This window comes from Sipha flava, unplaced genomic scaffold, assembly GCF_003268045.1.
Source record: "Sipha flava isolate LNK unplaced genomic scaffold, YSA_version1 39_pilon_pilon, whole genome shotgun sequence".
NCBI classification, from domain to species: domain Eukaryota; kingdom Metazoa; phylum Arthropoda; class Insecta; order Hemiptera; family Aphididae; genus Sipha; species Sipha flava.
The window spans coordinates 2,369,257-2,394,953 of NW_020273107.1; the positions used below are offsets into that span (position 1 = coordinate 2,369,257).

Sequence of the window (25,697 nt, forward strand, 5' to 3'; positions counted from 1 at the left end):
GGCAATTATTATTAGGGCACACGTGTCGTATGCTATCTACCGTAAACCAAACAGTTAACTACAGCAAAAATATAGACTATTGAATGTTTATGGAAACAAATGCAAGAAGAATGGTGGAGATCAGTCAATCAAAAAAATGTTTTTAAATTTTTTTTACAAGATATAAAAAAATAAAAAAATAAATGAACAACTGTTAACAAACAGGCTATTTAAAATAGGACAACTGTGAACCAACAGGCATTGATACGTATGTGTAGATTTTTATAGATATGATTTTCTTGGTAGATAGCATATGACATGTGTGCCTTATTAAGTATTAAAATATAAACGTTATAGATTAGAAAAATCATGGATAAATGTGCATGAAAACTAAAAATAGACATTTATTTATAATTATCATTTTGCAAGGGAAATAATATAATAAAACAGTTTAGTATATCAGTGCAATTACAAATATGTTCAGCCATATAACCTATATAGGTAAGAATTTTTATGTAATATTAATTGAGTTAAGACTTGACATTAGATGTATATCAAAAGCTTGGAGGAAATTAATTCTTCCAAATTAAAAATAATGATTTATAAACTCATCCCATTCATTTGTCACAAGATGGTTGAAAAATGATCAAAAAGTTAGTTTATTTGATTTTTTCAATTTATTTCAAAATTTATTGAATATTAATTATTCAAAATACAAATGTCTATAAAATATGTTTTTACATAATTTTCTTAAACTCATTAAATTACAGGGAAATTAAAAAATTATAAATAATTTTATTTACCTTGCCAAATTAACATTATAGTTATTTTGTGTATCCTGCATTATCTGTGTCATGTTATCTGTATTCTGCCCTTGGTCTTCCTCTTACAATGTGTTCTTCAACATCTCCTGCAATTATTTTCTTTAGTAAACTTTCATGCCTTAGTATGTGTCCTATCATCTTGCCTCTTCTGGATTAAATACTTTTCTATATTTGTCGTTGTTCCTTTATTTTATCCAGTACCTTATTGTTTGTTACTCTCTCGGTTCATGGTATTTTAAGCATTTTCCTAAAGCACCACATCTCAAAGGCTTCTGTCTTTTTTTTTCCATTGAGTTTATTGTCCAAGTTTCGGATCCAAAGAGCGTTACACTCCATACATAACTTTTTAGGAATTTCTTCCTTATTTCCAGGCTGACGCTATTGGTAGTTAGTATGTGGCTTTTGTCTTGAAAGGCCCTTTTCGCTTGTGCTATCCTACAGATTATATTGGTTTTGCTGCGGCCATCATCTGTTATAATGCTTCCTAGGTATGTAAATTGGTGTACTTGCCTTATTTGTTCATTGTCGATGTTTATGTTGAGTTAGACCGGATTAGATTTACTGCATACCATAACTTTTGTTTTTTTTTTGTTGAGTTGCATTCCATACTTATTTTTTAATATTCTATTCATTGCTATTAGGGTATTTTTTAGGTCGTCTTTATTTCCTGCACAGAAAGCTATATCGTCCGCAAATCTTAAGGCATTAACCATTGTTCCTCCTATTCGTACTCCTTTCTGTATTTCTTCTACCAGATCTTTATGGCATTGGTCACTAAAATACTTATTATAAAATTACAATATTACATGAAATTTATTTTCTTAATTTATTTCAACAGGTGGAAAATTTCGGAGAAATAATATTTAGGTATAATGATAAGCAAAAATGACAGATAATGTACACCACGGGTTAATTTAATTGACGCTGTGTCTAATTATAGATTGATACGGCCTCAGGTCAATGTGGATTTTCTTCCCTCAGTGAGGTGGCCGGTCACGGTTTAGTGGTTGTGTTTAGATAAAAAAGAATAACCACGAAACCAAAACAAAATATGGTGTTCAACATTTTATTACCAAACAAAATAATGATATAAGCTAAGGGTGGTCTTCTGGTGACGGTGGTAAAGAGACAATGAAAAAGAAACGTACTGGGACGATATTCGTTCACCGACGGTCACGAGCAGAAGATTAGTGACTTGAGGCGACTGGTCGGTACGTTGCCACCGGTTCAGATAACTTTTCCTACCTCTGCCCGGTTTTCCGAGGTAGGTGGGTAGTAATGGAAACGGTGTTGTCGTTGCCAGGTTATGGGTGGGTAGAGTGCAGGCGCGACTTCGCGATAGTGGTGTATTTAATGTACCTGCACCAGAGTTGGGCAACATTTTATCTAGATAATTATTCGAATAAATATGTATTCGAATAAGAATTTTTCGAATGATTTTTTTACAATTCTTCGAATAAAAAAATATTCGGCTAATTTTTTAACATAGTTATTCTATCCTAGTATATATAGTAGTAGTTAGTACTAATTACTAAATATGTATTATGAAATAATGATTATAATTCTTCTAGTTTGTCTACATGTACTAAGTATGTACCTTAATAGTAATTAATTATCAATATTGAAGATGTTATTATTATATCTAGTTTAGTCCAGTTTCTATACTATATTATATAGTCTCAGATATTTTGGTACTATGTACTAACTACATATGTTTAATGTTGTATTTCATATTTATAAGTTCAAATATATAGAGCTCTACACAAAAATATAAAGATACTAGATAGATGGGCATGTAGCTATAAAAATTATCTGTTTGAATTTATGATATCTAATTATAATTGTGTTTGAAAATTAGTCGAATAATAATTTATTCGAAGAAAATGTTATCTAAATAATCATCTAAATAAAATTTTATTCAAATAACGCCCAACTCTGACCTGCACCACAGCGGGACCGCGTCAAGATGATCCCCGAGTGGTAATAACCCATAATTCTAAAATTAAAGTGTTGGTGATATCGACTATTATTTAGAATAAATATAAACAGAATAGAATAACTATAAATAGTATAAATATTAAATTATGATAGAGGATAGACACTATCTTATAATATAGACAGTAGGGTCTAGGACATTTCGCCGCGACCAATTCGTTGCCGTACCGTTTCGCTGCCGGACTATTCACCGCGACCGCTGCACCGCCGGATTACTCGCTGTCGGGCTATTCGCTACGAAGAGAACCTCCCCACGAAATATTATAATTACCAATTATGTACTTATCATTAAAGATCAATAAACAACAACATTAAGGTTATGATATTTTTTCAAACCTCACCACCAGACTTTTTTACATGCGTTCATCCCTGATTGACACTCTTTGAGTTGTGAAACATTAATTTTGATATGTTTCTCAATTTAAATCAAGTACATTTTAACACCCCCACAGCCCCACAATTGAATTTGCAGCTTTAATTTCCGTCTGTTCATAAGCAGCTATGTGCTTGCATACTTCTCTGGGACAGAAGATTTTTTCAGAGCGCATAATATAAACAAAGTCCCGAAAACGGTTTTCGGAAAACCAACGCTTTTGGGAAAGAAAAATTAACAACATTTTTCGTATGTACGATCTACGTTTACGGCTTTATATAATGTGACAAGAATTATAAAATTATTAAATGCTTTTCGTTTTTATTAAACACGTTATTATGAATTTTTTTTTAATTTTCAACACAAAAAAAAAATAAAAATTTGAAAAACCTATAATTTTCTAGGTAATAAAAATGGATGTGATGAATCAATAGTAAAAATTCAATACCTAACTCAAAATAGTTAAATTTTAACATTTAATAATAATAATATATTATAAAAATGTATACATAGTTTATTTTTTAAATTACATGGATAAATCCAAAAATAGGGATCCGGGTATACGGCGTATACCCTCCAATACACCACTTAATTAATTAGTTAATTAAATTAACCAATATAAACCTAAATAATTATGTAACATAATATAATTGAAAATACAAAATAATTATCATAAAGGTTTGTATAGTAAATAATAATATATTGAGTAGTGGGAAAAATTAACTACGAATACATTATAATTGTTTGGTCGAAAAAATAACATTAGTGCCAGTTGACATTAACTTATACTTTAACTTCTGTGTGTTTTTAATTGTTTATTTATTTCATTGTTGAAACAGTGAAAATTCATTATACAGTGATATATTATAAGCAGAGCTCGGGACTTATAGCACTTAAAATCATTAAAATAAGCGCTTAAAAAAGCACTTAAATACATCATTATAAGCACTAACATTAAAAATATTACTTTTGTACAACTTGGTTTAAACCACCATTTTCCTTCCCATTTTATTTTTAACAGATTTTAACAAAATTGAAAATACTAATGCTAACCTAGTATGGTATAAGCTATAGGAACCACTATGGAACATAGTGTTTTGAATTTTTGTTAATAATGTACAATAAACCACAATATTGCCAATTAGTATTATCGCATCGGCCGATAAGGCCATTTTGTAACAGATATCTATTATAGTATAATTTATGGTATAATAATTATACCATATATTTGTATATATATTGTGTATTTTTATTATACGTATGTATAATATAACTGTGGGTTTTTGATCAGTTATCAATTATAAATAATTTTGTTCTGTACTGTACATAATCTACAAATTACAAATTAGTTTACAGTTTAACTGAACATCTTATTACTCCGATAATGGCGTGTTTTGCTCGCCGATACGGCGCATATGAACTTAACCAATGTAAACTTAAAGCGCGCGCGTACGATACGCGTCCATGTGAAACGGGCCTAAGCGGGCTTTCCAGTAATTATTTAAAAATATTTTATTTAAAATGTACTAAAAAAAAAAAAATAGGCCCAAATGGGTTCACAAAATCCTGGTCCAATCGGGTTGTGTTTTTATTAGTGATCTAAACGTCCCTGGCCCAAACGTGCCTCGACCAAGTAGGTACCTCAGTCACTGGCATTACCTTTTATCTATGGACGTACTGTAGGTACGACCACAGATATGTATATTAAATAATATATGTATAATATGTTATTATACATATATTAAATAATATATGTATAATATGTTATTATACATATATGTGGGTACGACGGAAAACACTTAGTAATTGTTATCACGTTTAGTCGGTGTTATATAGAGCACAAAATGTGGACACGACGGTATGCCGCCGGTGTTGAGTGTAAGTGCACAACAAGCAACAGAACATTTACCACTACCGCACCGCGCAACAAAGGTAAGCAATTATCTATCGTAATGGATGTGTGTGAGAAGCATCAAGGTGTATTGAAAAATAAAAATGATAATCGCCGACGCCTTATCACCATTGTGTCGGAATTACCTGAAATACACGCGCGCACGCACTTACGCCAACATCAGCAGTAGTAGTAATAGTGGTATTCGCAGTAGTATTTTGTGTGATAGTGTTTTTGGGGCCGTGAATAAATAGGTATAGAGTAGTGGTCAACTTTAGCCGGGGTCCAAATTCCGAAGTCTGCGCCAAGTGTGTTTCTAATATTTTAACATTTTATTAAATTAGGCACTCACTCCTTGGTCTTGGCTGTAGGGTTGTGCCGTATTCGACTGTTCACGCCATGTATGCGTACCCCAATAATATTAATAGTTCGCTATGCCAGTGCCATTTGGCTTAACCCGTCCAATACTCCCAACAGTCGATCGTGACAAATCTGTAAGTTCACGTTCAACAGTACTACAAATGCTTGAATTTGTTTCGCTTTTTTTTTTTTTAACTTATCGTTTTCGACATTTGACAATATAGACGAGTCCCTCAATAGTCTAGTTAATGTTATTGTATTGGAATATAATATTATATGTTAAATTACAATAAACTAATGATTGATATTATCCTGTATTTATGTTTTTTTTTTTTTTTTATGTCATTAAGTGTTTTGAGTTGTTTTTAAAAAATAACGTATGAACATGAGAACAATAAATATTATTAATACTGCTTGTCATACGACCGATGTTGAAAACTGAGTCTTGCCACATTTGGCCGGTGTTAGGCAAGTGCCATGGTTGCCTGCACGGTATCTTTCCTAATATGGACAGTATCATTACAATGGACCTTAGCTCAAGATTATTCTTCTCAATGGGCAGCTCACATTCAAGGTGGATTCGAAATAGCCAAAAGAACAACGGAAAAACATGGATTCATAATACTAGGAGAGGTAAATTATCTTATTCTTTTTTATGATTAAATTGCTATGACATTCAATATAAATTTTAGTGATAACAATTTTATTCAAAACATTTTAACTAAAAATATTTAATGATTTTCATCAATGTTAATAAATAAAGAGTTAGAGCAAAAGAAACGTTCGATAATTAAAAATATTGACTCAAAATAATTGAATATTGCCATCTGTGGATTACAAAATCCATGGTAATTTGCATTTTATCGATTTAACAGTTATTAGAGTTTCTTAAAGATGTAAACTGTATTACTTTTTTTAACATGCATCTTAACTTATAATTTTAGCAAAATAAATGTAAAACTAGTTATATTCTAACTTTGTGATTTATTTTATGCTCTAATTAACTTAAAAAGTTATTTATTTATTTTAACTATTTAAAAGTGTCTTTATTAATTAATTTAACAGTCTTTACTAACAATTAAAATCATATGGAATAGTTTTATATAGTGGTGTAACCAGAATTTTTAAATGGGAAGGGTTAAATAGTTATTGACAAGTTAGGTTAAAAATTCACCATTCATCCCTACAACTTAGTTAATATATTTCTAGCATTTTATAATAGTTTAAAAATTTGTATTCAATTATAATTTATAATAATAATATATTAATAATTGTCAGCTGAGGTAACATCGTCGCAACATACACGGTATAAAATATAGTGGTTATAAAATAATAGTTTCAGAATCATAGACATATCAAAATATTTTTATATAATTATATGTCTAAAATTAAAGGAGAGTCTCCAAAATGTTATGATTACAACTAAAAAGATAGTAGAAATCACAATAGAAGTAATACACTTATGTACCAAAGACAAATACCCTTTAGACTATACTCTCTTTAGCCCCCCCCCCCTTCACCATTAGCTATGAAACTGTTTTTACATAATCTGATATTTGTGAAATATTTGATTTTATAGAAAATGTCTTGCATTGCATTATGACACTAATTATGTTTAAAGGAAACTATATTTAATAACTTCTGGGTACTTGACATTTTTATAATAAATAATCTGTTTAATAATTATTAATAAAAAAAAAAAACTATTTTTTATAAAATTTATATAATTACATAAAAACAGATAATAATTCTGATCATATGCTACATGTATTAAATGTTTTAATCGCAAAATGCACTAGATAATATGTATTATTTTGAAAATAATAACATGATCCTTTCATTTCAAATTTGTTTATTTTATGATAATTGTAAGTTTGAAAAATTAATGATTTATCTTTTTAATGAAATGTATACTTATAAAGCAAGAGAAGCCAACTTGTGGCCCTTGTCATTGTCAGATGCGCCTTGTGTTTTATTTATAAAATTAAATTACTTATCATATTATTATTATTTTAGTTTTTAGGTATAAATTTATAAAAAATTATCAAATTATTTTATCCTAATTTTTGTCATAAAAGGTATTATCCTGAATTATAAGATGTACAATAATATAAAATACATATTTTATATTAATATTTTAATTAAAGACTTAAATTTTTCAGATTTTTCCAGATTATTATCATCTAGAACACAAACATGTATCAAAACGATCAGTTAACCCAGGTCTTGAACATCATAAAAAATTAATATCTGAAGAAAATGTAAGTAATCAATTTATATTTGTTTAATATTTATTCATACAATTTATCAATAAATTAATAATTTACTTATAATTATTAAATTTTGCTATTAGCTTTATGAAAAATGGATTTGAATTCTGGTCTTGTTCTTTTTACAATAGGTGTGTAATGTTGTACTTTGTTTTTTTTAAGAAATGTTGGTTTTACAGTAATCGGTTTTTCATTTAATAATCTATCTTTGATTTTGAGTTGATCGATTGGAATGGTAGTATTTGTGATACTTGGATAGACTGGACTGGTATTTACAATATTGTTTGAATAATTTATTTTTTGATGATTTAAAACAAAATTTTGTTGGTTTAAATAATTATAATAACTTGCTAAATAATGTTCTAATAATTGATTGTAATATTGATTTGCATCTGTTGGTTTCCATTGTTCAGTAGATATAGTCAACTAAAAATGAAATAAATTGTTTTAATATTTTTTTGATATTACTTATTAATTAGTGAATATTTTTTAATATTTGTTTATCTAAAAAAAACTTATTGTTCGTTATTACTTAATTAATTTTATTTTAATTCAGTTTTAATAAAATTTATTGTAATTTAAATTTAAAGATTAAATATAAAATACTAGTTTAAATTTTCTTAAGTTACTTAAGTAATTTTTATAAATACAATTTAACAAAGAAAATAGTTTTAAAATATAATAGTTAAATAAGAATTTATTGAATAAAAACATATTTTGAAAAATAATTGTTAACAAATATTAGATAATAATAGATGGCTAATTTATTTGATTTTATATACTAAGAAATATTACAGAAAAATATTAAAAATATGTTTTCATTAGTATCATTATTGTAAAAATAATGAGTAAGGTATTAATTAGTTATTAATTACTATACCTGATAAGTTGAATGTACTAATACTACACCAATAAAAACCAGATATTGAACTGAATTCATGTTGTCTGTTATTTATATTGACAGTAAATGAAAAAAATATCACTTTTATACTTAGACATTGTCAATGTCAAATTAATATTTTTAAATATGCAACATATTTCTCTTTTCTTTCATTATTTATCACATTGTTTTTTTTTTTTTTTTTTGTCAGTTTATAATAAATATTAAATAAAAATAGCTAAATCATGATATTTGTCACGTACATTTATAAAAATAATAAATAATTTATTTGTGTTAGGTGAAATGGGCACAACAACAAAAAATATTGAATCGATCAAAGAGAGATTACATAACTTATGCTAGAAATAGCAGAAGTTCTAAAAGATTTGTCAATAAAGGTGGATTAAATGATCCAAAATGGCCAAAAATGTGGTATCTGGTTAGTAGTTTAATTATAAAATATTTTTAATGATGTTGAATAAAATTAATAGATTTAAGAAACTTGATAATTTATCATACATGTATACTAAATAATAATTTAACTATGAAAAATTATTTACCCCCATATAGTATACAATTGTTTAACCAAAGAAGAAGAAGAATGTTCAATTGTAATAATCTCAAGCCAAATGTTTAGTTGTATTTTTATTTAATGATATGTAGTTGAAACAAGGAATGAATTTATATATATTTGATTTTTTACCTTTTGATCCTTTTTTTTACCAAATTTTTTGTTTAACAGCTTTAAAATTAGTAAATAAGAAATTATAGATCTTATGAATTGAATTTATTTTATACATGGACAATCCTTAATTCTTCTTCTTGCGTTAAAAATATTATATATTTGATTCTGTTAATTTTTTTTAAGTGAAACTTCTTTACTGAGGATATGACAAAAATATTTAGTCACGTGACTGATTGATCAGAATGAAACGACTGAATGACACACTAATAAGGCACATGTGTGTCGTATATCTGCTATACAACGGTCAATACCACCACTCTTTTCTTTTCTAAACCCAATTTAGCGAATATTGGAATTAGAAACTCTGGACCCAGGGGGTTCTGAGTTTTTATGGCCGCAGAGTAATTCCACCATTTGAGAACAAAACCCCACCCCCCTCATTTTGAGTTGGCTATAACTCAGGAGGGTTTCAATTTAATGACCCCGGACCAACTGGGAACCGTTCCGGAGGTGCGGGACTACAGGTTTCCGATTTAGGGAACGGGGCACTCTCTCTCCTTTTTTGCTTTATTTCAGTCCAAGAGGTCACTATGACCCACCCCGCCGCTGAGACACGTGGGGTTTCGATTTCCCCCCTCCCTTGCTAACCTCAATGGAAGAGATCAATTGGCATTGGTGTTAAGTAGAGTCTTTAATGTAAACTTTGCTTCAAAACACCTATACATTTTTTTAAACTAAATTAAGTTTGTTTCGGAAAATCACTTTTAAAAATTTCAAAAAAAATTTTTCGAAATAAACTTAATTTAATAATGAATAATGATCCAATGACACCAGTAACAAGATCTGAAACTACGAATGATGCGATTTTTACACGGTACCTACCTAATGTACAATCAAGAACTTACATATCTTATTTTAGCTATCATAGACCAATAATATCACTTTTCCAAAAGAAATATCTACAGACGTATATGGAAATTAATGAATTAGAATAAGTTCATTCTAATTCTTTGTTTTTTTATATTTTTCTAGATAAAAAAACTATATAGAGTCTAAAGGATGTACCCCACACCTATCACAATTAAATTTTTCAGATTGTCATATTTATTTTCAAAAAATAGACAAACATTCTTATAAATGTATGGGATGCTATGTATGACCTCCACGCGGTGCACCCCGGGTAATGCTAACAATATATCGAAAAAAATCTACGAGCAATGAGCCTCGATTTAAATATGTCGTTAGCTGTGATGAACACGAACTGTTATTCCAACCTGTCGGTCACGTCCAGGGACGGATTGGCAATTATTTTCGGCCCAAGAAATATGAAACAAGCCAGCCCATGAACCACAAATTAAAATATTTACCCCTCCCCCTCCAAAAAAAATGCTTTATTTTGCATCCATTTCAAAAATTGTTTAGTTTCACTCCTAAATTAGTAAAATTTACAATAACTTTACTATAATTATAGCCATAATAGTTTTAGGTCATATGATTAATCAGTTCCAACTTGAAGTTCTAACTTTGAATATATATTTATTTTTTAATGACTTTTATTTATTTTACAAAATAAAACTTCTTTTTGGTAATTATATAATAATATAGAGCGGCCCAAACAAGGACCGGCCCATCGGGAAGATTCCCGATTTCCCGATAGGCCAATCCGCTCCTGGCCACGTCACTAATTTTTTTCTCGTACCCGTAATAAGTAGTTTCATTTCATACGCGCGTACTTGGAACACGCACCTTTTTTTTTTTTTTGTATTCATTCTTAAAATTTTAACTGTCAAATTATAATATATTCTCTCATATGATATAGACATTTTTTAATATTTGTATGTCTTAAATACTGAATGTTGAGTATGAAAATCTTTGAGTTAGAATTATAAAAAATAAAATGCTTTATTTCAATTTAACTATATATGTATAACTTACAGTTATTTTTGTTCAACATCTACTTACGAGTGTCTTAATATATCATTGTCTTTATATTTATTTTTTTCTACTAACCCATATTTACTTGATTTTGTAAAATATTATTTGTATATTCTTATCCAAATCATAACTTTTATGTTTTAAATTAAAGTTTTTTAATGTTATTTAGAATCGAGGTAGAGATATGGATATGAATGTTCAAGGTGCTTGGGAAGAAGGAATTACAGGAAAAGGTTCAGTTGTCACAATATTAGATGATGGTTTAGAAAAAGATCATCCAGATTTAATTAAAAATTACGTAAGTTTCTTAGAGTATAAACTATGATTTTGATTAATTTAATGAGTGTTATAAGTATACAAATTAATTAATAATTTGTTAATATAAAAATTATTTTAATAGGATCCTTCAGCTAGTTATGATATGAACAATAGAGATGAAGATCCAATGCCTAGATACGATCAAATGGACACAAACCGTCACGGTACTAGATGTGCAGGAGAAGTAGCAGCATCTGCCAATAATTCTCTGTGCTCAGTTGGTATTGCCTTTGGAGCAAGTATAGGTGGTGTTCGAATGTTAGACGGGGATGTTACTGATGCAGTTGAAGCTCGGTCTCTTAGTTTAAATCCTCAGCATATTCATATATATAGTGCGTCATGGGGTCCAGATGATGATGGAAAAACTGTAGATGGACCTGGTGAATTAGCTACTCGTGCTTTTCTTGAGGGTATATCTAAAGGTCGTGGTGGTAAAGGATCAATATTTATATGGGCATCTGGAAATGGTGGCCGTGAACATGATAATTGTAACTGTGATGGATATACAAATGCTATTTGGACATTAAGTATAAGTAGTGCTACACAAAATGGTCATGTTCCTTGGTATTCAGAAGCTTGTAGTTCAACTTTGGCTACTACGTACAGCAGTGGAAGTAATTATGAAAGTCAGGTAATATACAGATTTATCTACAACATATTTGAATATATTTCCATTTATTAAATATTATCAATCATAGATTATTACTACAGATCTTCATCATGAATGTACTAGTAATCATACTGGTACATCAGCATCAGCACCACTAGCAGCCGGAATAGTAGCATTAACATTAGAAGCTAACAATAAACTAACCTGGAGAGACATGCAACATATTGTTGTATTAACAGCGAGACCAACTCATTTATTAGCTACTGATTGGGTTATTAATGGTGTTGGTCGAAAAGGTGTGTATTTAAAGTAAAACTATATTAATTATATAACTATAGAAGTCAAAGTTAATGGTATTGTTATTGATGTGTTGAACTTCTTTAATTGGAAAAACCGTGTACCGAATATTTTGTTTTCAACACCTAAAATACCTTTGATTTTGGCCAGTGGCATACTCAAGGGAGGGGGGATAGGGGTGATACCCCAAGGAAATGTCAAGTGTATGTATATTGTTTATTGATTATAATGAAAACGCACAAAATTTAAAAAAAAATTGAAAGTTACATTTTTTATAACCCCCTCCCCTAAAAAAAAAAAATTTGGATACGCCACTGATTTTGGCTACACCTTCGATACCAAAGATCATGACAAAATATATCATGAATAGATTGTTAAAAAATAATATGAATACTGATAGAATGATAAAAAATATTAAAATATACTTAATAGTTAATAAATTATAATAAGATTTTCATATTATTACTCGTATTTATAAAATAAACTAAATAGATTAAATTAAGTATACACTATAAAGATTAAATGCGAATCAACAATATGTACATATTTATGTTTGTATTTTATGATAAACACTTTTATTCTGTGTACACTATATACAATATAAAATTAAAACAAAACAAATAAACTACTCTATATTGGTAGGCGAGCCCAGATAGGAATAATTTTGGGCCCGGGACCAAATAATTGTAGAGGCTTATATTAATGAGTAATAACTAGGGCAAATGCATCATTTATATGCATTTGCATGTTTTTTCCTTAAGTTTATATATATATGTTTATCGACTGTTAGCTTTCTTAATTACTTTTGTAACATAAAAGTACCGATTAGATAATTTGACTCTTAATATAATTACTAATATATATTAATAATACATGTGGCTCGTGTACATAGTCATGTTGGCCACCCCTGTAATATTGCTAATTTTTAATGGTATTTATTTAATGAAAGTTTATTTTTCTAATCGTTATAAATATACTACTTATGTAATCTTATCTTGATTGGACAACCGATATAATTATTCACGTATTATTTAACGATGTACTTATTAGAGGTCTGTACTGACCAAAAATGTTAGGTCCGACCTGGTCCGGATTTTCTTCTGATTATAAGGCCCGTTTCACTGCCACGTGTATCGTCTGCGCTGTTTTCGAATTACACTATTTAAGTTGAAAAACGCCACGTAGGTATGAACGTTCGGTTAAGAAATAGGCCTAAAGCCTTAAAAATATTTTTCAAAGGCCAGCAGGCCCTAATAAATGTTTTATCACCAAAATTGAACTTGGCATTGGTTAAATAGAAAATACTGAATATCGATATTAAGTACCAAATAGTAAAATTGTATTCTTAACTGAATATTAATAAAATACGCTGAATATTCAAATAAAATTTAATCACAAAATATTAGATGAATAGGCTGGATACCAAATAACTACTGAATATTTAGTCCATGGGCTTTTAATTAGTTTATAGTAATTTAACTATAAACAGTTAACTCATAGTTTATTATTTTTATACTATAATAACTTTATGTATAATGATAGAATTAAAAATATATTCTTCTTTCTTAATTTAATATTTTTGTTTTTAGTGAGTCATTCTTTTGGGTTTGGCTTAATGGATGCTACTGAAATGGTAAGATTAGCTCGTAGATGGAAAACTGTCCCAGCTCAACATATTTGTAATGTTACTGCTCAAGTTTTTGAAAAGTATGTTTTAGAAAATAAATTTGTATTTTTATAAAAATTATTAATTTATCATATTATTTTATTTTAGACTAGTGCCTGCACGTAGTTCAGTTACAATTCAACTTTTAGTAAAAGAATGCAATAGTGTTAATTTTTTAGAACATGTTCAAGCTAAAATATCATTATCAGCGAGTCGACGTGGTGATATCAAAATTGACTTGACCTCTCCAAGCGGTACTAAATCAACACTTCTTGCTCCAAGAACTCAAGATAATTCACATACGGGATTTAATGTTTGGCCATTTATGACTGTACATATGTGGGGAGAACGGCCTTTTGGTATATGGCAATTGACTATTCACAATGAGGGTAAACTATTAGGTAAGGTATTAGTATTTATATTTATTTTCTAACATATTAACTGCTATTTTCATGATTAATATATGTATTATCAATGAATATTTCTAAATGCTTGGTTGAGGGTGTTGGAATAATAATGAATATTAATTGTAATATATATATATATATATATATATATATATATATATATATATATATATATATACGACTTCAAAGTTTTTTAACTATAACAATTCTATGACTACTAACAAATTGATGTGCTTTAGGTCGATCTTCTTTACACGAGTGGTGTTTGATATTATATGGTACTAAATATTCTCCAAGGATATTATCTCCTCCTATTTATCCTTTAGAACATTCTCTCAAATCTAATACACGTAAAAATTCTAAAAATTCAAAAAAAAAATCAAAAAAAGGTAAAGTCAAAAAACAGTCTACCACTCCAGTTAGTACCTCTAGAAAACAAAGCGTTTCCAGTTATAAGCCAAATGTTCATTTTGTCTTATTTCCTAACAAAAATTCCTCTAAAATATCTCCCACTCTAACAGACAACATCCAAACATACCCCAGCAGCCATAGACTCTACAGTTTACAAAATGTGGATGGCAGGCCGGCAAAAAAAAATTTGTCTCCTGAAAGAAATATATCGCCTACAACTACAGGCAAGGATGTCTGCATGGAAATCAACATTTTCTTTGCATGCCATGTTGTAATGTAATAAAATAGGTGTTTTAAATTATTTTGCTTATTTTAGTAAAATAAATCTCTTTCATTTTTAGCACATCATAGGGTAATTTAGTAATTTATTATATTTAAATATGTATTATACTATGTATACTAAGTGATTTATTAAATTTTTTTGTTTTGTTTTTAGTTAAGATATAAGTATAATGCTTGTCAAATTTTGAATATGGTGTACAGTAGTTACCAGACCAAATCTTTAATATTCTAGAAAATCAAATTTTTATTATGAAATATGAGAATTTTATAAGAAGTAATTTATTTTGAATTTTTTTTAATCAACTGTCCAAATTCTTAAATACTTTTTATGTTCCCCTATAGTTCTACGGAGCGCACTTTGATAATTATTGTAGTTATTTTTGTTATAATTTCATTGCACTATTGTTTTGCATTAAATAAAACAATTAATTTGCTTGCATAATTAATAACCAACACTTACATAATTTTAAGTTTTTTCACATCGAAATATAATATTTCAATGAAAACCGTTTTAAATGAAATGCTTTATTTTAGTCATATTAAATTATGGTCATCATATACTAATTAGTGACATTTATAATATTAATACTGAGAATTTACCATATATTTACGAGTAAATAAATCATTTGCATTGATTATTATTATAAAGTACTTTTATTTATTTTAATGCAAACATTTGTTTGAGAGTAAAATTATTTTTTATAATATACAAATACATTTTCAATAGTATATATGGTAAATATTATTTTTAAGTAGATAATCAATTAAAATGTTTAGTACAATTTATCAAAAATACAATATAGATTAATTTTAAATCCAGAATCTATAAAAAAATTCTTGTAATAAAATTATTTTATAACAGACAGTCAAAAATGATATTTAATATATAAGAACATTTTTTTGCTTGCTAAATCCCTCAAGTCTTACCATATTTGTATCTATGTTTAGTTTCTTATTTTTTTTTTTATTTATTTTTTTTTTTTTTTGCTAATATTGTATATTGCTAACAAACTATAGTTATATGATTAATTAATATTTATTTAATTCAGCTTACTTTTTTATATTTTAGCTGCTAATATCACTGACTGGGAGATGGTTTTTTATGGAACTATTTTACCTCCAGAACAATCACATTCGTTTCCAACACTAGTGAGTATTAAACAAAACCAAACATCAGGAAAATCATCAAAGAGTGGAATCAATTCTGGAGAATGTCGTGTGACCACCACTAAATGTTTAGGTTTGTTGTTAATATTAAGTACAATATTAATCCCTGGCAGTTTTTAACAGGGTAAATAAAATAAAATTACAAGTTTAAGTCTTCCCGTAAAAGTGCCATATAAATTGCTTCAGGGCTTAAGATTGTTAAGGCTTACAGATGACCAATATAAATTATTTTTAATTATATTATAGTACATCCATGTTTGTTAAATTTTTTTGATTTTAGAAGTCATGAAAGTATTTTAATTTTCTTTGGTAAAAATGTTTACTAAATAGTTAGTATATCAAGTTTGAATTGTATTCAACAGTTTTTGTAATTTTATTGAATGCCTTATTATTATTATATTTCATACAAGTACTGGAATTATAATTTAAAAATTGATAAGACTCATTGATCATTTCCTTTTTTATTGTCAAGTCATTTTATTTAAATTTGAAAATTTCATATTTCTACAAGCCTTAACATTTAAAATATTTTAGCCTATTCAATTTTAATAATTATTTCATTTTCGGTATTTGTTATCTTGACCACTATGACTATGAGTCAGACAAGTTTGAACATGATAGAAAAATTAATATTAATTGAGTTATCATGCTATAATTAATTAATTAATTTTTATTGTTAATTTATTAAATTCTTGAGTATATAGATAATTAATCATTTTAAGTTAAGAAATTAAATTTACAACACATTTTGTCTAAAACAAACAGGAAATGTTTGGTAGGTTTTAAATATTTTCCCAAAAATAATAATCTAATAAAACAATTTTAAATTGTTATAAAATCATATCCAAGTTATTAAAATACTGAATTCTAATATGTATTTTAACTCCATATAAATACTTAAATCCCCATATAGGAAGCACCATAATCAAAAAGATATATATATAATATAATTTATGTTTTAATATCTGTATCTATACAAAAATTATCGATCTATATTATATGCAATGATATATCAAGTATTTTACATAAGCTGTTATTTTCTAAGCTTATAATAATAATCAATATAACAAAATTATAATATATAGTAAGCTGGCTAATATTTTGGTGGTCGGGATAACAACTGCATTTACCTATTTACAACTGATATCAATATGTTTTGTTTCAATACATATGAAGGTTGTTAATTATATATTGTAAATATTACTGAACAAAATGAAACTTTTAGTTTCTTCATGTATTAAATTTTAAATTATTTAATTTTTTGTAAAAGAAAATTGCACATAACTTTAAGATTATTTAATTAGGTTAATTTTACTATTTAAATAATTTAAGTTAAATTATAGATATGAATTAAGGAATTGCAAAATATCTACTGCCAAAGTGTTTTTTACATGATATCTTTTACAGAAAGTAAATTGTATTCTTGTTACATTCAATGTTTACTATAATTTAAGTCTTAATAATATGTCATTGAAAATAATTTTTCATAATATTTTTTATAGATTATATATCTACTTTAATGGTCATAGATTATTTTAATTCTAGTTTGTTAAAGTATTTGAAATATGCTTATATTTAAAAATATAATTAAAATCCTTATGTAAGCAAAGCCTAGTAAGCATTTACACTCAGTTTTATATTAATATAGTTATCTCTTTTAAGATAAAAATAAAAAATTAAAAAGAAAGAAATTTTTCCTGTCCCTTAATAATTTTAGTTCCTGCTATTATGATCATACAGATAAATTATAATTCAATTATAGGCATACATTTTTCCACTCAAAATATTCCATTGCAGCTATATCTAATGCAGGTTTTCAATTTCTACTTAATATTTATTAAATAAAGTCATTTTTGCCTGTATTGGCAAGCAAATATGACTCAAATGGATTTATACAATGTTTTTCAATATATTATTAATTTTTTTTCTACCTAGTTTAAATTACTTTTAATTTCTTTTATTATACTATATTCTTCCTATTCTGATATCTGGTTATGTGTTTCTTACCACTTATCCTAGCTCTATTTTTGCTCAAGGTGCTATATAGTTTAAATTTCTATTTCTTTATTAATAGCTTTTATCTGTCATATGGTATATTTTCTGCCTATTTTTTTTATTTATAATGCGGTAAATTGTAAAATTTCTACTATCATAACTGTTGTGATCAAAGCAGAATAATGATAATGTTTTTATGGTTAGTTATTAAACTTAAATTTACTTAGCTTATAAATATATATGTATAAAAATAAGCGTGAGTTTAAATTTATTTTGTAATTAAAAATTTTTTGTTATATCTTAAACTTCATTATACCCACTCAGGGGCGCCGAAAACATTATGAATGGTCTGGTCAATAGCTACCCTATTTACAATTTAAAACCCACCCCACCTGAGGATGTACTTTAATGGTTTGAAATTTCACCCTCATTCAATATTTTTAATCTATTCTAGCATTTATTATAGCATTAAGGTACTTAAACTTCTTAAATAGTAATTATTAAATGGACAGTATTATAATTTATAGTCAATTGGACTAATTCATTTATTACTAGTATACTTATTCACCGCGGCACCACCCACCACCCTAAAATATGGTCTGAAAAAATCCAAACTTCAACTCCTTATTTGGCACCACTGTTCCCACTTATATTCACTATTAAATGTCTCCTCCGCATTATTTTACTTCAACTATTGTGCTTGGCGAATTAATTTTCACATTTTTTATGTAAACATATACATACACTTAAATTTTACTAAAATTTCTCTATGATACTATATGATACGTATGAGCATCAAACATTTTATTGTTGTTTGGTTAAGTATACTTTTTATCTCAGTGCATATAATATGTAAATTATTTTCATCACAGTAAACAAATTCTCTCTTAAGTTTAAAGTTATTTTAATATAAAATAATACTATCTTAAAAATAGTAGGATTTGAACAGTTGTTCTCATAGTTTATCTATTTAGTTACAATTTTGTTTTCTTATTTATTATTAATCTATCTGTGATAAAATTACAAAAAAAAATTAGTATTTAGTATAATATTTAGTTTTTTTATTATTTTAATTAATTTCAACTATAGTATTTCCTTGGTATGTATTATTAGGTAGTTTACTGATTTAAAATTAAGATAAAATAGTTTTATCAATATTTATGTTATTAATAATATAATAATAATGGTGCTCTTGTTATTGAATTGTAGAATAGTTTAATAATTGATAATCGCCGAGAAAACAATCTAATTGTACAAACTGTATTAATATCACCATCATTTTAAAAATAGATTGAAAAATAAGTATAATTCCTTTATCTTTTATTTTTTATAACTTGATTTTATCTTTGAAATAAGATAATTATATTTTGTCTTTAAAATCATAATACATTTTATTATATGTTAAGAAATGATTATTTAATCAAATATTATTAAATATGTAGTTAAATCTTTATATTTTACAGTTTGATTAGTGTTAATAAAAGTATTTTCCTTAAAATAATAAGGAACTTAGAAGAGACTTAAATGTACTTGAACAATTATTTATTTTAAATTGAACAGTTTCTTTGATTTCATAAATTAGAATTATATTTATAAAACATTTAAATGTTTGTTTGATTCCATTTAGTTTATTAGTTAAATAGTTTAAATACCCATGTAAATTTTTTATCAATTTCTCTATGTATATTTTAAATATATTTAAGGAATAATCTATGATAATTTTAATAATTATAAATATTATTAAATTTTAATTTGCTTTATTAAAGTATCATGGAATAAAAAATGTAATAATAATAATATGTCTATATATAGTTTTCATTATTTTTAAACTTTGCAAATAACATTTAGTTGTATACTGAAATTGTAACTTAAAATTATTAAGCAATATACAATTTGTACAGATATATTAACTGAAACTCCTAAACACTATAATATACATTTTTAAAAAATGTGATATTTTAAAATTTGAAAACATGTCCTTTACAAATGAATTAAAAACAAATATATGTATTTATTGAATGTATGTAGAGATTAGAAATAAATTTAAGAATCAGTGTGATATATTTTTAATTCTGTATTATAGTATTTTTATAAATGAGTTATGTATTTTTAAACCTACAATTATACTTTCTGTAAAAGGTTCATGAAATATAAATGTAAATATTCATGCAATAAACTTTGATTATTTATTAAATTTATGATTTGGTTTTAATTGATTATTAATGATTATAGTGTTAATAATATCCACATTTATTGGTCCATTTCTATAATAATAATTAAAATGTTGTCATTATATTTTAATTTAAATTATATTTCAAACTTATTAGCCAAAACTATATTTTTTTTATCTTATTATATGGGTTAAATATTTATTAAATATAAAAGTTAAATTTTATACATAATTAAATTGGCTTAAAATGTGCTTTTCATTTCCTATCAACAAAAATAAATTGATTTTAAAATTATATGGAATAAAATTTAAATAATTAAAAGGAATATGATCTATAATTTAAAAATCAGTTTTAAAAAATAAAGTTCTCTTATATAATTTATAAACAATAACTACTTTTTTCTTTTATTTGTTGAAAAATATAAAACTTAAAAATAAATCCATTGAATTTTTTATATGAACTTTATAAATTCAGAATATATTTTTATCACATAGCTACGTTCCCGAGTCCATAATAAGTATGCCAAATTCTTAACATTTTTCTCCTTTGTACATGTATCAATGAATCATAAAATATATTTGTTAACCTACTAAGCACTCATTTTATTGAATTAATTAAGAAAACTATCTAAATTCATTGTCCAAATATTAAATTAACACATGCCTCTTCAAACATGACTATTTTAACAAAAATATTGATTTAGTATTTGTTTGACAATTTTTACACTTGAATAAAAACTGGGAATAAAAAAAAAATTTAATTTTGTTAAATTTAATTATTGGAAGACTAAACTATTATCAAATTCTTTCAGTAACTGAACAATTTTAGTCCAGATGATTTTTATTATGCTTAATATTTTTATTGATTGATATTCATTGTGTTTATTTCATTAAAAAATAACAAATTTAATAATTTTAAGTTATAATTGAGTAGTTTAGTATTGATTTTTTTTTTTTTTTTAATACATTTATGTAATTTAATTTTAAACGCTCAATGGTATTATTGTTTAACTATTTATTTTATGTTAGGTAAAAAAAACTCTTAAAAACTCTCTTTATACTTAACCTATTAAATATTTTTAATTTTGTCTTTAAGTTTATTTTGTATAAAAATAATCTGCTTACCTTGTAGTAAGTAACATTGCATTATAAATAACAAAATTAACTTATTTTTAAGACTAACTGTTCTATAAAATTTAATGAGTTTTTATTATATTATCAAATTATAATATTGGTTTTGGTGTTTTAATAAGTGATTATTTAATTGTAACATGATTTTTTACTATATTTCCTTTTTCAGGTGTATGCATATTTTCATAATTTTTTTTTTTTATTTTACTCATTAATTTTTTTATCTTATGGCTAAATAATTAGATGTTGGTTGTGAAAAATTTTTAGTAGCATCAATTAGATTGGAGCTATGTTAGGGAGACAGGGGTATTAACTCTAAAAGGATCAGTCCTGAAATAATAACCGCTTGTAGTCGAGGTTCAGACTATTGTTTGTTACTTACACTACTATGCTTGACAGTATGTCAACATACCTATTCAGCTACTCCATTCTAATTTTACGTTGATTTTGATGAAGACATCAAATTGGAATAATTTGATGAAGACTTGTTTATATTAGAAAAAGGAAATATTATATCAATCCACAACACTTTAACCAATTAAATTTGATCTATTTTTATCAATTTAATATTTCCAGATTTGTATTATTAAATATTAATTATTATATTTCTATGTATATATATTACACTCTCTATATGTATATATTTAATAAATATATTTATTGGGTGACACACAGATTTACTAATTTAAATAATGTGGGGTTAATGACATTATATTAATCAAATACCACTTTAAAATAGTAAATCTTTGTGTGATACCTTGTATAATATAAATACCAAAGTATGTTATGCTCAAAAATGTGTTTATATTGTAAATAAAATTATTATTATAATATAGTAGTATGTATTTTTTAGGAATTACTATTTTGTGTTGTTTTTAAAAATTTTCAATAAATTTTATTGAATAACATTTTCTTTCACCATTTCATACCTTAAATTATAAATAAATAGTACAAATAAGTTTAGATACTATAGTTCATACTTTGTATGAAAATTATAATTTCATCATAAAATATTTGTAGATTATGACTTCCTAATATTTTATTTGTTTAATATTTATAAAATTAACCTTTTATTTATTTTTCTTCTGAAGTTTCTACTATAGTAGTGTTTTACATTTGTTTATTGGGTATTTAATTATTTTCTCATAATACTATTGTGCTTAATAAATATATATATTTTTTATAACAATCTTATTTTTTTCCTATTTAACTCAATCAACAGTTAATAGAATATATTATTCAAAAATCAGATTACAATTTTGTATACATAGTAAATTGTTCAATAGAAACTTATAATATTTAACAAAATTACTGTCTTAAATCAATAAATGATGTTTTTAATTATATTTAGGGTTATATATAGGAATTTTCTACCTTGAGACAAAAAAATAACAAGATATGTTAGGGTTAACAAATTGAAAATTTAAAAAACTAGCCATCCTTGTAACATCTGCCGTCCAAGGCAACAGACCACTCTTTCACCCTTCTGCCCTAAATACAGCCTTGACAGTTAAAAAAAGGTTACATAAAAATTCCTATAAATGTATGTCTTTGGTTAGTATTGAAGGATGAGGAATATTTAAATTTTTGAATATAAATTAATAATAATAATTCATTTTAATTTTACTATAGTATATATTATTAAGCAATTAAAGAAATAAAATTTATTATCATGAGTTTGTGAAATTATGTCATTTTTTATTATATCTTTGAGTATTATTTGATAGTGTAGTATAAAGAATATCATTTACACTTTACTAATTTATTTTAACATTGCACCATTTTAATATGTTTATCTTCTATTTTTATAAAAACAAATCAAAAATATTAATCACATCTATGAGAACCTAAAACTAAAAGTGCTAGTTTGTAATTACAATTCAAATAAAATAGGCTGTATTGTTCTAAAATTCAATCAGACACTTGTGATGAGTGTATCACACAGCTTTGCTTCTAATTTGCACTCAACAAAATAAGCTAATTTTAATTATAGCTTTATAACTAAATCCTTTGTATTATAGAAATTAGTGATTATAATTTATTTGCAGAATGTTCATATGGATTTAACATATACAATGGGGAATGTACAGCTAATTGTCCAATTAGAACATATAAAGAAAGAGATGGTATTTGTTCAGATTGTCATTATACATGTTATCAATGTAATGGACCAAATGATTATCAGTGTACATCTTGTTGGGGAGATGCAGATTTAACTCAAACTTTGGGTCAAACCTTTTGTTACTCAAAAAATATCAAGAGATTACTTGATGATAAGACATGGCATACTTTAACGGTAGTTTTACTGATTATTAATATATTTTTATTACTTATATTTTGTAATGGTGGGTTTTGGACTAAAAATAATATTAGTTTAAACAAAGGAAATTACAGACTAGCTAATCAAACCGAAAATGATTGTTGTTGAAAACATTTTATGACATTGTTCCATATGTGTTAAACTTACTTAACTTAATTTTATCTTGATTAAAAAAAAAAGTAAGGAAAATAATTTAACTATGACTAAGATAATTATTGTTCATAATGGTCTTGATCAAATTGTTTTAAGTTAATGTTTTAAAAATAGATTCTTGTCCATTAGTACATAATTTAATTAATTTTGTTAACTATTGAATATATAATATACTTTATTGTAAAATGTGAATTTAAATATTTTATTTATTATTTTTATATAATATACCTTCTTATTTATATTAAAAACAAATTAGTTAGACAATTCCAAGCCATGTGCCCATTTTTAAGGAACAACTTTTTTTATAAAAAATTTGAAGTGTGATTGACTCAATGTTTTGATTATAAATATAATTATAAAATACAATTAGATTATATTATTATTTATAAATTATTTAACATTAATGTTAAGAACTATTATTTTAATGATGTAATAAGTAGTATTATTCTATATAAATAGGAATTTTAAATTCTTAATTTAATTATTGACAGATCTCTCACACGCAAATATTATTGTCAAATATATTTGATATATTTTTATATTAAGCAAGCAGGCAAGTCATCTAGACCAAAGAAGAGCTATGTGGGTCAGTTTATGTTGCCTTTGGCTTTATATTTATCCTAATATGTAGTAAAAAATAACAGGATTCAAAACTAATGTTGTTAAAATTAGTAGAGTCTATGTATACACGTTTATTTTAAAATTAAATAATTCAATATTAGCTTATAATTTTTATTCTTTGACTGGTAGGAGAAAAATGCCATGAGTCCGCATTAGTGCCTCAGATCTATCTAAAAATATGTATATACAGGGACGTATTTTAGGATGGCAAAGGGGGCAATCGCCCCCCCTTCTGAATCTGTATTTAAGGAATCAATTATACGAGTATGTGAGGTACACATTACAATTTTTTTTAATGTGGACCATTTTATAATGAAATAAAATTACACGTGCCTGTGAATACTGAATTGGTATTTTTGTCGGGGCATACTTAGTGAAAAATCAAATGAAACAGAAGTGTAACTTTCAAAACACAGACAGGTGTTAAAAAGAACTACACAAAAGTCGATTCTAAGGGAATCCGACATGAGATTAAAAAAATCCACAAATATTAAGGATTCACCCGATTTAAATATTACCAAAATTTTACTTGTAAATTTTAAGCCTGAATTTAAAAAAAAATGAGTCCCCCCCCCCCCTTAATTGAGTCTAAATACGCCACTGTGTATATATAAATAAATATTGTATAAATATATAAACATATAATATATGTTATGTATATTTTAATAATTAATAGCTAATAATAAATAATGTAGATTAATAAAATTATGCAAATGATGAGCCAGTAGAAAAATATTTCTTGAAGTTCAGAAACTATCAATCCGGCATTGCATAGAAATAAGTATTTTCAATATCAATAAAAGTTATTTAATTTATAAAGAAATTTAAAATTATCTATTTATAAAATAAACCAACTTTATGTCAATAATGTTTATCAATGAGAGTTGTCTATAAAAAAAGGATTTACTTCGTAATGTATTTTAGACACGTTTCATCAAGTACATATGTTACTGATAA

The 25,697-nt window shown here is 25.9% G+C and overlaps 2 protein-coding genes across 5 annotated transcripts; one reads left to right on the forward strand and one right to left on the reverse strand.

Moving 5' to 3' along the window:
* Positions 1-5,019: 5,019 nt before the first annotated feature.
* LOC112688506 (furin-like protease 1) lies at positions 5,020-24,187 on the forward strand. 4 transcript variants are annotated; one of them, XM_025561741.1, is made up of 12 exons: positions 5,020-5,103; positions 5,773-6,055; positions 7,585-7,683; positions 8,871-9,011; positions 11,362-11,490; positions 11,593-12,141; positions 12,209-12,416; positions 14,007-14,124; positions 14,192-14,484; positions 14,730-15,125; positions 16,253-16,423; positions 23,695-24,187. In XM_025561741.1, the coding sequence occupies exons 2-12, from the start codon at positions 5,900-5,902 to the stop codon at positions 24,072-24,074; spliced, it is 2,640 nt and encodes an 879-aa protein (XP_025417526.1). In that variant the 5' UTR covers positions 5,020-5,103; positions 5,773-5,899; the 3' UTR covers positions 24,075-24,187. The 4 variants fall into 4 exon arrangements, with proteins under 4 accessions (XP_025417526.1, XP_025417525.1, XP_025417527.1 ...); XM_025561740.1 differs by lacking the exon at positions 5,020-5,103 and adding an exon at positions 5,220-5,556; XM_025561742.1 differs by lacking the exon at positions 5,020-5,103 and adding an exon at positions 5,220-5,370.
* Positions 7,699-8,655, reverse strand: LOC112688507. The gene is made up of 2 exons (XM_025561744.1): positions 8,573-8,655; positions 7,699-8,118 (listed from the first exon to the last, which is right to left on the reverse strand). The coding sequence occupies exons 1-2, from the start codon at positions 8,630-8,632 to the stop codon at positions 7,759-7,761; spliced, it is 420 nt and encodes a 139-aa protein (XP_025417529.1). The 5' UTR covers positions 8,633-8,655; the 3' UTR covers positions 7,699-7,758.
* Positions 24,188-25,697: the final 1,510 nt, after the last annotated feature.

What these genes read in the sequence shown, in the direction of transcription:
- LOC112688506 (XM_025561741.1), top strand. Translation starts at nt 5,900, where the DNA reads ATGGTTGCCTGCACGGTATCTTTCCTAATATGGACAGTATCATTACAA. An exon ending in AATTAATATCTGAAGAAAAT is followed by an intron (nt 7,684 to 8,870) that starts GTAAGTAATCAA and finishes TATTTGTGTTAG; the next exon opens with GTGAAATGGGCACAACAACA. An exon ending in TAATGGTGTTGGTCGAAAAG is followed by an intron (nt 12,417 to 14,006) that starts GTGTGTATTTAA and finishes TTTTGTTTTTAG; the next exon opens with TGAGTCATTCTTTTGGGTTT.
- LOC112688507 (XM_025561744.1), bottom strand. Translation starts at nt 8,632, where the DNA reads ATGAATTCAGTTCAATATCTGGTTTTTATTGGTGTAGTATTAGTACAT. An exon ending in TAGTACATTCAACTTATCAG is followed by an intron (nt 8,119 to 8,572) that starts GTATAGTAATTA and finishes TTTCATTTTTAG; the next exon opens with TTGACTATATCTACTGAACA.